General features: G+C 42.9%; 1 protein-coding gene across 1 annotated transcript in view; it reads left to right on the top strand.

Moving 5' to 3' along the window:
* Window positions 1-12705, top strand: part of arhgap31 (Rho GTPase activating protein 31) — a 114323-nt gene extending 101618 nt beyond the window's left edge. The window contains exons 10-12 of the mRNA XM_033032296.1: window positions 1025-1564; window positions 3554-3843; window positions 9644-12705. Coding sequence (XP_032888187.1) covers window positions 1025-1564; window positions 3554-3843; window positions 9644-11755 — 2942 coding nt within the window. The 3' untranslated portion in view covers window positions 11756-12705. The remainder of the gene's footprint in view (window positions 1-1024; window positions 1565-3553; window positions 3844-9643) is intronic.
* The last annotated feature ends 1731 nt before the right edge of the window (window positions 12706-14436 follow it).

The raw sequence follows: 14436 nt of genomic DNA, 5'->3' as shown, positions 1-14436 counted from the left end.
AGATCCCTTCGATGGTGGGGAGGTCAGAGCCGATGATGGACTGGGCAGTGGTCACAACTTTCTGCATTCTTTTCCGCTCCTGGACGCTCAAATTGCCAAACCAAGCCACGATGCAACCAGTCAGCATGATCTCTATCTTGCACCTGTAGAAGTTCGAGAGAGTCCTCTTTGACATACTGACTCTCCATAATCTTCTCAGGAAGTAGAGGCGCTGATGTGCTTTCTTTGTAATTGCATCAGTGTGCTGGGACCAGGAAAGATCTTTGGAAATATGCACGCCCAGGAATTTGAAGTTCTTGACCCTTTCCACCATCATCCCATTGATATAAACGGGATTATGGGTCCCCATCCTACCCCTTCCAAAGTCCACAATCAGTTCCTTGGTTTTGCTGGTGTTGAGAGACAGGTTATTGTGCTGGCACCAGCTGAATCCTCTTGTATCTGTCGTTTTATCCTTTGTCCAACCACCTGCCTATCACCCCCCCCCCCCCCTCCCCCACACCTACATCTTATTACTTGCCAGGCTTTGTCCTGCACCTCCTCTCTTCCATATTTATTTTTCTCACCCCCCCCCCCACAAGTCTGAAGAAGGTTCCCAACACGAAATGTCACCTTAATGTTCTCCAGAAAAGCTTCATGACCCACTGAATTACTCCAGCACTTTGTGTCTTTAATTGCTGCGTTGAACATCTGAGTTCCTCTTTTGTATTTTTGCTGGAGATGCTCTCTCTAACCCCAAGCACAGTCTGTCCATTTCCTTCCACAGATGCTGCCTGACCCGTTGAGTTCTTCTTGCAATTTGTATTTTGCACAAACGAAAAAGAGATTTCAGCATCCCATCTGCTTTATCTCTTAGTCAGGAACTAACTCATTGCTTCAGAGTAAGAAATTGTATAGACTTGCTAAAGAGGAATGAAATGAAACATAATTTGTTATTAAAGACAGAGCCAAGCCCTCAAATGTCTGATTTGTGCTGAATTTTACTTCAAGCCTTATTATTATGTGTATCATTGCTATGTTCTAGATGATGAAATGGGTGTTCGATTTAAACATGGAGCAACTCTGGGAGGAGGGCTCTCAGGATCAATGAAATCGCACACTCTTGGATCAGGAAGTTCCTACAATCTAAGTCGGAGGCACAGCGATTGGGATCAGGAAGAGCTGGTGGGTGCGATTGGAGGATGTGTGGGGAACATTAGCCCGGGAACGTCAGACAAAGAGACAGCGATTTTGAGAGCGCAGCCGGAGCAGCTGAAGGTGTTCTGTGGGGAAGCCTTCAACAAATCGGAGCCATCACCAAAGACGAGACGGTTGTTTTACTCAGCAAATTTCAATGATTCGTCACCCAAGTCCAATTTCCCGGGTAACTTGTTTCCCCTTGAAGCATCGCCACGACATCATAGAAAACCAATGGCAGTGAATATTTCTGAGCCTTTTTCCACATCTGTGCCGTTACACATCTCAGGGATTATCAATCCCCGTGTCACACCCTGTAAGGAGGCACTAAAAGATGCACAACATCTGAATGCCACAGGATCACTAGTCAATGGACAGACCATCGCCTCCTGAAAGCAGCACCTTTGACAACGCCAGTGAAGAGAAGGAAGATCTACTCAGTGGGCAAACTGATTCAGACCAGCATAAACAGAAGGGTATGTTACATAAACCATGATGGATATCTACTGTCTGTGAATATGTTTCCAATACAGTTTTAAGAAACTAGTAGAAAAACACTGCAGATGTTGGAAATACTCAGTAGGTGAGACAGCATCCGGATAAAGGAAAATGCAGTTAACGCTTCCAATTAATGACCTTTCATCAGATTTAGTTTTAGTTTTTAGAGATACAGGCTCACTGCGCTGACCAGCAATCCCCGCATATTGACATTATCCTACACACAGTGGGGACATTTTTTTACATTTACCAAGCCAATTTACTTCCAGACCTGTACGTCTTTGAGGTGTGGGAGGAAACTGAATATCTCGGAGAAAACCCACACAGTCACGGGGAGAACGTACAGACAGCAAACCCGTAGTCGGGATCGAACCCGGGTTTACGGTGCTGCAAGCGCTGTAAGGCAGCAACTGTACCGCTGCACCACCGTGCCGCCCCAGATTTAGGGATCTTGGGAAAGGGGGCGGGAGGTGGGGGCAGAGATCAGAAGTCGTTTTCTGATCAAAAAAATAGAAGGCTGGAGATTAGATGATAAGGGATAACATTGAAAGGTAAAAGAAGATGTTATTGCAGCAAGCAAAGAAACAAAAAAATGTTATCTGGACAATATGTGTGGAGCAGAATTATTATCTGAAATTACCAAAAGAAAATGGTATGAATGCTGCAAGTCTAAATTAAATATTCTGGAATTTTCTGAAATTCTTCAATTTAATGTTGATTGTGAAAGGCTATAATGTAGTCGGGTAGATGTGGTGCTGGAAGCTTATGTTGATTTTCACTGAAGCCATGTCATATTGGGATGGAGGCAACTGGAAACTTGGGGTCATGTTTGCACAACAGTGACCTTTTATATAGAAGTTATATAATCACCCAACCAGCATTTGATCGTCCCCATACAGAGGCTACCATAACGAGAGCAGCAAATAGCATATACTAAATAGAAAGAAGTCGAGATAAGTTACTGCACCCATAAAGACCATTAGGTGACCGAGTAAGAGAGAAAGAAGAGATTAAACAGGATAATATTGTATGTCTGTGGTTGCCATGGGGAAGGAAGTAGTTACTGGAGGTAGAGCAGTCGACCAGATATCTCACAAATGTTCACTTTGTTCAGTTTAGTTTAGGCTATTGTCACGTGTACCGAGGTACAGTGAAAAACATTTTGTTGCGTGCTAACCAGTCAGCAGAAAGACAATACATGATTACAATCAATCCATTTGCAGTGTAAAGGTACATGATAAGGGAATAACGCTTAGTGCAAGGTAAAGCCAGCAAAGTCCAGTCAAGGATAGTCCGAAGGACAACAAAGAGGTAGATAGTAGTTCAGGACTGCTCTCTGGTTGTGGTAGGATGATTCAGTTGCCCTATAACAGCTGGGAAGTAACTCTCCCTGAATCTGGTGGTGTGCATTTTCACACTTCAATCAGGTGGCGTGCACTATCACACTTCTATTGTTGGGGGAATGTTGGGGGAAGTGTGTCTATTGGTATAATTCGCTTGGAACAGTCATCCCTTGTAGAGGATGGTCCTCTGAATGTTGATGCAAGTGGCATGCAAGTTTAAATCAAGGGCAACAACTTTCCGGGTTCTGGGAGCTTGAGAAGGATGAGAACAGCAATGCAGACTAGTGGAAGACAATATCAATGAAATTATGTCGTCTCAGAAAAATACATTAATTAATAATGGTTCAACATTTTCCTTTTCTTCAAGCTGTCAGATTCACTGCAAACGTTTTGGAATTTGAGTTTTGGATTTTGAGTTTTGGATTTTGAGTTTTCAATGGAAATTTTCATATTTTGGGAGAAAATGGTTTCTTTGGTAAGGGATTCTGTCGTTACTATTTATCTAATTTCAGGAATATCATGTTCTTGTTATTTAGATGACCAGAACATTGAAACGGATGGATCGAAGCCCGAATCGCTTGTTGTTTCCACAAATTCATCATCGCAGAATCAAGCAGAGCTCTCCCTAAACCCAACACATCAGGACTCTGATCCATTGCAGCCTTTCTCTTCCTCAGAGTCCGTGACCATCTCATCTGCATCTCTAAACCCCTGTGAAAACACAGAGCAAGAAGAAGTGCCTCCTCCAATTGTTCCCTCAGCAGAGAATCCATGTGAAAATGAACATCAAAGTGGGAGCATCAAAGAGAATCCAGCAACTAAACAGGTTAGACAAATTATTGCACAATTTGTTCAGTATTTAATAGGATTGTTGCTCGCTGGAATGGAGAAGAAGGTGTCACATCAGTGTTAATTATAGATTATGGAATCGGAATCATGCAACACACAAACAGGATACTTAATCCTATTGGTTCATTATTGTCACATGTACAGGTACAGAGAAAAACTTTGCGTGCTATCCACTCAAAACTTACCATACATCAATACAATTAGCCCATACACAAGTATAACGGGTAGTGCAAAGAGAAAAACACCAGGAAGCAGAATATAGTTTAGGTTAGTATAGTTTAGAGTTAACAGGCCCTTTGGCCCACCTAGTCCGCACCGACCAGCGATCCCCGCACACTAATGCTATCCTACACACACTAGGGACAATTTGCACTTATACCAAGCCAATTAACGTATAAACCTGTACATCTTTGGAGTGTGGGTGGAAGCCAAAGATCTCGGAGAAAACCTACACTGTCACGGGGAGAAGGTACAACTCTACCGCTGCGCCACTGTGCTGCCCCACTGTGGTATTACAGCATTAGAGTGTTACAGCTGCAGAGAAAGGGCAGATTTTTTAAAAGTGCATGGGCCACATGAGTCTGATTGGGAGATTAGGACGACATCATTAGATTATGAGAGGGCTGTTCAGCAGTCTGTTAAATTTTCGGTCTAGTTTTAAGTTTATTATTGTCATGTGTACTGAGGTACAGCGAAAAGCTGTATTTTGCATGCTGTCAGATCAGATACTATAAATAAATACAATCCAATCAAACTCAAGTACAACAAGCAGAGCAAAGGGGAAGATGCAGGCTTGCAGCATTGTGGCGCATGTTTTCCATAGATACAGGGGAGAAGAAACCAATTTAAATGACTAATCGACACGTCTTCAGAATGTGGGAGGAACCCCATGTGATCACAAGGAGAATGTGTAAACTCCAGACAGGCATGACCGAACCCTGGCCTGTGCTTTGTTTTGCTTGCTATCCAACCAGATCAGATAACACTATAAATAAATACAATCAAGTCAAACTCAAGTACAGTAGGGGAAGATACAGAGTTTCAGCATTGTAGTGCATCAGTTCCATAGATAATGCGGGGAAGAAGCTATTCTTGAATCTGGTATATGTGCTCTTAAGCTTTTGTATCTACCGCCTGATGGGAGAGGAGTGACGAGGGAATGACCAAGGTGTAAATGGTCCTTGATTATGTTGGTTGCTTCTCCAAGGAAGCGTACATTGTAGATGAAGTTGATGGGACAAAGGCTGGTTCATGTGATGGTCTGGGCCAGGGGCGGAAAACCCGGGGGGGCCAGAGGGGACACATACCCCATGTTTTGAGAGGTGGAGGACATCCCCCCCCGCCAGAGAGTGGCCAGAGAGGTTGGCAGTCAGACTCTGCCTGTCCCGCCAGATTAACCTCCCTGGACCTGCGGGAAATATGGCCAGCGTGGAGTAGCAGCGCTGGTGTCCCGTCAGTCCAGACAGGGCTGTAGTTAACCCGGTGAGACAAGCAGAGTTGAGATTGAGTCTCCAAAGCCTCGCGTGTGTGTGTGAGTGTGCGCATGCGCGCGCGGCCGTCAAAAATTGTGTCCCCCGTCCCCTCCATGTTTTGATAGCGAGTTCCGCTCTTGGCCTGGGCTACGTCCGTAACTCTGCAACTTTTTGCAGTCTTGGGCAGAGCTCAATGCTGAACAGTGGAGATCTTAACATTGGAGCAATGAGCACTAGGAAGTCCTAATGTTCCTTCTGCCAGGCTGAGCAAAAGTGAAGGTGGGTACCACATGATTATTGTAACCGACCAACCAAACCTACACAACCTCTAATGCAAACACTGCATGTTAAGAGCTGATAGCTTGCAAACAATATGGTAACAATTATGACACATCACAAAGCTCCAGGATTTATATTGAATTCTTGAAATAAATCTGGATTAAAAAGCTAATTGTCAGTCGTGGTGATCACCAGAATATTTGGGTTGCTGTAAAAACCCTTTAGCTTCACTAATGTCCATGACGGAGGGGAGTTTGGAATATGGCCGATGAGATTGCAGACCCACGGCAATGTAGACCATCCAAACTGTCCTCTAAAATGCCCCATGAACCATTCAGTTTAAAGGAAAACCAAAGGGGGAGCTGGAGATCCCGGTCTTTCCATTGATGCCTATGTGGTGTGAATGAAAATCATTGAAACTGCAGGATCAGGAGCCTTATGGTTCCTACTTCCAATGTTCTTAACTAGTGAAGGGTGAGTCCAAGGCCAACACAACATGACTGAATGAGCGGAGAGAGAACTCTCAACAAAATTATTTTCATTATCAGTAAAGCATTTTTTTTAAAACTTAAGTTTGGGAGAAGTCATTGGTGAAAGTGCGTTTCCCACAGTGTGTAAATCAATGCAGCAAGATGCATTTGCAAGGCACACCTAAAATTGCAAAATGCCCCAGAGCATTTGGCGGCAATTACTTTTGTTACGGCTGATGTAAATAAAGGTGAATAGAAAGGGTGTGGAGATGATTGTATCCCATCATCAGCTCCAACTATGAATTATCAAAGTTGATAATCTTACAATAACAATAATGAAATTTAGGTTGAGGTTTTTGTTTCTGTATGACAACAATCCTTGATGATAATGTAGCAACATGAGGAGCATCACCCGAGCTTCAGGCAGTATTCCAGAGGTGGGTAGAGGGAAATGATGATGGATCCATGAAGTTGATGGGGTCCTTAATCCTGAGCTACCACATTTATGGTTGCCATTTTAGGTGACTATCCCAGACACGTACAAGCAGTTTGGAAGACGCACTGATGACTCATGTATTGGTCGTATTACGTTAGTACCATTCACGTGTCACACACACCCATATATACTCGATGCGCATTGTCAATCCACAAATAAATTACATACAGATTTAAAGCAGGTCATGAAAATGGGTACAGTGATGGACCCGTTTTAGTTCATATCTTAAATTCTTGAGCGTTCAGCCCCTGCCCTGTGATTCTACAGGAATTGGCCCCTTGATCCACGACATCAGTGCCAAACATGATGCCAAGTTAAACTAATCTCCTCTACCCCTCCGTATTCCTCCATTCCCTTCATATCCTTTTAACTATCTAAAAGCCACGTATGGTATCTGCCTCCACCACCACACTTGGCAGCAAGTTCCAAGCACCCACCTTGCCCCGCACTTTTCTTTTGAACTCTGCCCCTTTCACCTTAAAGCTTTGGCCTCTGACAGTTGACAATTCCACCCTGGGGAAAAAGGTTCTGATTTCTACCCTAATATGCCCCTCTAATTGTCTCCCCGCAGCCTCCGGCACTCCAAAGCTACACCAGGGGGAATTCTACGTCAGGTGCAGGCTTGGTAATGGTGTTGATGGAGACCTGAGTCCACAGGAGGGCATCATCACCATATCACATCCACACTCAGTTATAGTCTGTGCCAACTCTACTCAGCACAGGCTGAACAGAGACATTGGCTGGAACTTATAGAGCTGCCTAATGCTCACAGAATACACCCTTTAAAAAAGTAGATCTTTCAAAATGATTGTTACTCTGTGGCTCCTTTAGATGAGGAACTTCAAAAGCAATTCCCCTTATTTTGTATGTGCAAATTAATTAACTCTTATCTGCCTTGTTTTCATTGTGCACAAATCATCCTCATGTTCTCAGGATTTTGTACACTAACTAAATGGGAGTTATTTATGCACACCATGGATAATCCATAACATTTTTAAAACTGTACTGTATCCAGAGTAGTCCAAAGTTTGTTTCTTCACAAGGGTTTAGATCTGAAAGTGGTTTGGATGTTACCAATGTTCTACTGAAGTGTAGCACTGTTATCCTCTAGTGGAAAATCTGTATGGAAGCTTTTATTTCTCAGTTGCAAGGGGTATTTAAGGAAATGCTTCTCACAAATCCAAGCTCCCAGAGCAAACATTCTTCAACCAAGCCTAAGTATCGAAATGCCAGATACTGTGGGATATCCATTTGTGGAGATAAGTTTTCTCCACTCCTGAATGCCCAGTACTCATTCAGCATTCACCTCTGTGTAAGGTACACAAAATTGCTGGGGAAACTCAGCGGGTGCAGCAGCATCTATGGAGCGAAGGAAATAGGCGACGTTTCGGGCCGAAACCCTTCTTCAGACTCTGCGATTTCACCTCTGTGTATTCAGTTTTGCATTTTTTTCCAGCTAATTTTGATTATCCACACAATAAATCTCAACTCCAACTCAGCCTGCGAGGAGATGAACCATCTTTAATGGATACTAAATAGCTGGAGTACCTCAGCGGGTCAGACAGCATCTCTGGAGAAAAGGTAACATTTCGGGTCGAAACCCTTCTTCAGACTGAGAGCCAGGGAAAAGGGAAACGAGAGATATAAATGACGGTTTAAACCAGCATCTGCAGTTCCTTCCTGCACCATCTATATGTCTTGTTTCCAACTCTCCTGACTCTCAGTCTGAAGTAGGGGTTCGGCCCGAAACGTTACCTATTCCTTTTCTCCAAAGATGTTGTCTGGCCCGCTGAGTTACTCCAACCTTTTGTGTCCACCGGTTTAAACCAGCATCTGCAGTTCCTTCCTACACATCTTTGATGGATGTTTGATCAATACTTTGTCTACAGCACATATTAATCTCTGTGCCTGAAATTCCAATACAGAGCTTCTGGGAGCTAGAATTCCTGAAGTATTTTCTTAAATATCACCCACAATTATGAAGTCAAGGAGTCCACACCCTCTACTTCCACTGCTGGGCAGCAGAATTAGATCACATCTCAGGACAAGTCTAAAGAAGATCGTCAAGATCAGTTTGTCCATGCAAGACTGAGGAATGTTACAAAGTTGAATGAATGAAATGCTAACTGGAGAGCCTATGTATTTGGACGGATATGAAGAACGCATCAGGCTAGTGGAGGAGTAATTGCCATGTCCTGACCAATATTTTTCCATCAACCAATGCTAACGAACAAAGATTATCAGGTTACATGGATTTGTTTTTTTTTGAGATTTACTATTATGGACTGTCATATTCACAGTGGTTGCAATTATGAACCAGCTGATTGGTTGTAAAGTACTCTCAGGGAAGCGATAATAAGACACTACATAATGCAAGTTCCCTCTTTCTTTTGAATGATTCTTACTGTAGGACACCTTCATTGGCGCTGAACCCCTTGGTACCTGAATCATGTGGTCATTTTACATGTACTTGCAAGAAGATAAATATTTGCATTTCTCAAGCTTGAGAATGGTCACAGGATATTGATGAGCACATCAGAGTAATCCCCCCCCCCCCCCTCACCTTCTAAATATTGCTATTGTTACATTTGTGTGGCCAAAGAGGGAAGACAGGATTTTTGATGCGAGCTGGCATTCATGCCGCTGCAGAACTCACTACTGCAGCATAAGGTCAAACTCAGTCTGGAGTAACATCATGGCCAGTAATAACCATGTCCTCATCTCACATGACCATGTTCATTGTCCAACAGGAGCGAATGAACAGCAGTGAGGAGCAGGAATCTTGGTTACGTTTCTTTTTTGTGTTCTTTGATTACTCAGGTCAATTATATCCTGCAGCTGAGAGTTACCTGTGGTAATGAACCTTCTGGTCTTTTATTGTGTAGTGATCTATTTCTTATGTGTCCAAGTTACCCATATTATACCTCACACTTCCTACACATTATACCTCTTCACCATTGGCACAGTGCACTACTAGTCAATAAATAAGATACACTAAATATGCTATATCTTTGTAATAAATGCAGCTTCATAAATGTTATTGTGTGTGTGTTTCTGCAGGATGCCGATTCCTCTGCCAAGCTATTTAAGGAGCATCTGTGGCCTCAAGCCAAAGAGCTTGAGATTGTTGAAACTGAGGAGACCACTGGGCCTGATTTCTTTCTGGAAAAGATGGAAGAAAAATCGGATGAATCTCGTGACGACAGCCAGATCGAGTATATGTCTCTGCCTGATGCTTCAACAGCGGTAAATATTATTGGACGGCACAGAATGCACAGTCTCCCCAACCTGTTCTTACAAAGCTCCCCTCTAATGGTTGAAACTGCTCATGAAGAAATGGACTTAAACTCCACAAGTAGCAAATGTTCCAGTGAAGGGAAGAACATCAAGACACCTGATCATAGCCAGACTCAGGACATTAAATCTTTGGAATCCTTACAAGATGCTTCCTCCAAGATGGAACTTATACAACCAATAACGGATCAAAATACTTTGAAGGTGAAAATGGAGACTCCACCACCAGCATCTGCAGATTCAGAATTAGTCGATATTAATTCAGATGTGAAGCATCAATATTCAATTGGTTCTCATGGATTTCAGTCTTCAGAACCTTGCATTAAGAAAACTGGACCAAACTCAAAAACAAATAATCATTTCATAGATGCTTTGCACGAGGTGACTGTAAATTCAACGCATAATCTGTCTGATGAGAAAAGAGATCAAGAGGAGCATCTGGCAGATATTCAGTCCGATCTGAAAGCTGAAACTTTGACAACCGTTGCCAGTGAGCTTCCCTGTCCCAAACACTGGATGGACAACGATGCATTTAATGAACGTAACTCGCCTTCATTCCAGCTGGGTGAAGTCAAAGAGGATGAGGAAGAATGTCTGGCAAAGATGTCACCAGATATAAGGCCAGAGGAGTGGCGATATGCTGCTCAGGATATATGGTCCCCTGATGTGTGTACAGATAAAGTATCCCCTGACGAGCCTCCTGAATCATCATCTCAGTGTGTTAACCAAAATATTGATTGGATCAGTCAAACCCCAATTTGCAATGATGAGCATTTGAGCAATACCTCCCTTGTAAGCAAATCTGTAACTTCCCTCAATGAAATGGAGGAGAACTCCAGACATAGCCAGCTAACTGTTGCAACAGCTGAACACAATTCATTGGCATCTTCTAAACTGGATAGTTTATACGTTGGAAACGTTGGAGCCAGTGCAGAATCCACAGCGGTAATGCCTGGTACAATTGAGGGAGGTTGCTTTGCATCTGAAGATAAGACACCATTATTTGCTTCATACTCCACAGTCAACAACCAACCTTCTGTGGCTGATGAATCCCCAGTTCAATCATTTCCAGTTGGTGTCACTGCAGTTCGAACAACCTACATGATAAAGACATGTCAGGTCAAAGCAATCCCAGTCGTTCCACCAAAGGTGCAGTTTACGCAGGTCCCCAAGCCTTTGCCAAAGAAGAGCCTCACACCCTCTTCCCTCCCCTTGGACAAAGTTCTAACCGTTCTGCAACCTGTTGAACCAAGTTGGCCTGACAGCAAACAAAGACTGGATTCAACAGCAACCAATTCTTCACCGGCAGAATCTAAAGACGGGAAAGAAAATGGCCTGCCAAAGTCTCAATCACCTGAGCATGGCGGGTGTGTTGTCTCTCCAGATGCATCCATCACACAGTCTAAACCCAGTCAAGCAGCACCAGTCGTGAAGAAAACCTCCACGGAAAATGGAGAAGATGTCCCCGATATCCCGTCATCTTTAAGAACGGATAGATCCGTGGTGCAGCAGAAGCCTGGGTTTATACGCCACGCTCAGCACAGATCAAAGGCAAGTAGGCCACAAAGCCTCATCCTCTTCAGCCCTCCCTGGCCAAGCATGGAACGCTCTTCCCCTGGCGAGCTCAGCAGAACGCCACTCAGTCCAGTGAAATCCAGCCCTGAGCCACATACAACATCAGAGCTGGATCATTCAGCTCCAGGCAGCTCCTCCCATCAACTTACTGACAGTCAGAAAGGGCCAGAGGGTGTCACCCTCCGAAGCCACATGAGCATGCCTAAAAATGGGCAGCGGTTGGAGACCTCAACAAGTTGTTTCTACCAACCTCAGCGGAGGTCCATGATATTTGAAAATAGAGGTGGCAGGCAAATTGAATGACTAATTTTAAATGATCCACATATTTCAGACAGCTTACATAAGATTTTATTTGTTTTGCCTCTTTTCATATTCTTCCTCCCAAGCTCAAATGTCAACCACAGTTTTAAAATATGCTTCAGAATATGGAGGTAGAGAATGTTAAATATCCAGACTTGGGCAAGGTAAAGAATATTAGGTGAACCAGCTTTAGATGTTACAATTGCTAAGCCTTTAATAAAGGGTGCTTCTTTCTAACTTTGCAATGCAACATATACCTATGATCAAGTGAGTGGAGGAAATGTAAAATATGCTAATTAACAGCCAAGTCGTTCCTTAAAAAGAACATTTTGTAAGCTCTCTCAGAATTAAAACTGTGCCTTGAATCTGTGGCTGATAACAGCAAACAAAATCAGTCCCACTGAAGAATCATCTCTCATTTTAGCCTGATCTCTACAAGGGGTACTTTGCTATAATATTTTTTATATTTTATAGCAAGCCTTGTAAGAAAAAGATTTTACCTGATGTATTATAAGTGTGGAGAATGCATTGTTGATGGTTATTGCACTTAATGATCGACTCTCATGATCATTGCAAACCATGTTGTTTTATTATTGCTTACTGTACCTATTACTCTATTACTTATACTAATAGAGCAATGTAAATTCAAATTATATCTCCTTACAAAATTTTATTGATTTCGTTATACCTCACATAAAAGCAAAGAATGACAAATTAAGAATTAAACAGTCACTTCTGACCAAAGCAGAAAATCTATGTTAGACGTACTACTGTAATATTTATCTAAATACAACCATCTCAGAGAATAGACATCAGTGACCCTGTACATTCTTTACCATCTCAGTTTCAATGTTTATGATCCTCTCATCTGTATTGAAATTATTTCTACAATGTCAAATATTAAATGTAAGTATTTTTTGTCCAGTAAGAGAATTAAATTGTTTGAACAAAAATGTACTCGTAAAATGTTTCATCATTCCAAAAAGCAGAAAATCCTGGAACTGCTCTGCAGGTTGGGCAGCATCTGTGGAGGAAAAAGCAAAGTTAATGTTTCAGGATGAGGCTTCTTGTCAATCACAAAGCAGGGGGTTGCAATGGGACACTTTCCCTCCTCTCAAGCTAACAGATCAGTACAGATACCTCAGCTCATCCACTCATAACTATCCATCAGAGCTGCATGTATTATCCAGCTGAAGCCTAGGACTGCCTTCCGTTTATTGCATGTCCCAGTTCCATTACCCAACGTTACCATCTTAAGGTTGACCAACAATGGCAATCTCTGTGGGCCAGTGGATATCAGGTAAGGTCAGAATGTTTCTGTTATTAAATAACAGACTAAAAGCCATTGCATCGACACACATGTTAAAAGTATTTGCTTTTACCAATCAAGCAGACCTGGCCTGGATGGCATTAAGCTTCAAATGTTCTTGGAGCGATAATACCAATATCCAGCAACATCTCTGAGTCCAGCATGCATAATGATTTATTTGAAATGTGTTATATTGGCATTTAACATCCCATTTTCTGCTGAAGCAAAATTCAGCAACTAATGGAGTGAGAATCAAACCGTATCTGTACCTGGTGGCACTGTTTAGATTGTTATACCTACTGTCAGAATTATAAACCACACCTGTTATTAAGTGGATTTTTGATTAAAAATGTGTGACTCAAAGTAACTTTAGATGTTTGTAATACTGCTACAAATATACTTCTCCTCACACCCTATATGGGTTAACTTTAAATGCATTTCAAAACAATTCTTATATACTGTAACTGGGTTATTCAATGGCTCTTTATTGTCACGTGTGCCTAGATACAGTGAAGTTCCTCTTTTTTGCCTAGTGTTCAGTACAAATTTCACTTTATAAATGCGCAATCATAATTAAGTTCAGGAGTGCAGGAAGAGTAGATGAACTCTGAAACAGTAAATGTTTCTGCACCATTTTGTATGATTCTGGTCCAAAGTTATAAAAATGTGAAGTGTTAACTTGGTCATCAAGGCCGGTTGTCCTGGCGATGGCACTGCGTTGGAGTTGCAGGGTTAGCCTGGCCAGGCAATGTTGTTGTCATTCTCCATTGCCCATTGTTGCTCCGTGCCGCTGCAGGCTGCATCCACTCCACACGCTCGGCCCCCTTGGAGTGGAGTCTGATCCTCTTGAGCCCTAGGCTGTTGCAGGGCCTCCAGCGGCCCACTCCACCGACACCTCAATCATGTCGACCCGCGAATATGCGTCCCTTGCCTCACGAGGCCTTCATCCAGCATCCGTGCCCAGGGGCGTCCCCTGCAGCTGATCTCAAAGCATCCAGAAAATCTTCGAGGGCATGGGGGTTAAGAGCCCAGCCGCTTACTGACACCATTGTTTCCCTGCGTCCGATGCTGCCTTGAATCACCCTTTATTGAGGGATATTGATGTCTTGGTCATCCCAACAGCACCTCAGGTAAGGAAGGTCCATTAATGAATGTCCAAAAATGCATCAATCCTCCAGTTGAGATCTATTCCTGCATCTGAATTCTGCTCCATTCGCAAGCCTCAGCAACTATGATCTTTTATGTGTCATTGGTTACACAACGGACTTCGGTTTCAGACTGTAGAAACAAGGAACCGCAGATGCCAGTTTCCCAAGGAAAGACACAAAATGCTGGAGTAATTCAGCAGGTCAGACATGGATAGGTGGCGTTTTGG

The sequence above is a fragment of the Amblyraja radiata genome, chromosome 14 (genome assembly GCF_010909765.2).
Source record: "Amblyraja radiata isolate CabotCenter1 chromosome 14, sAmbRad1.1.pri, whole genome shotgun sequence".
NCBI classification, from domain to species: Eukaryota; Metazoa; Chordata; class Chondrichthyes; order Rajiformes; family Rajidae; genus Amblyraja; species Amblyraja radiata.
The sequence above is the reverse complement of the archived record's forward strand: the minus strand, read 5'-3'. Positions and strand labels throughout refer to the sequence as shown.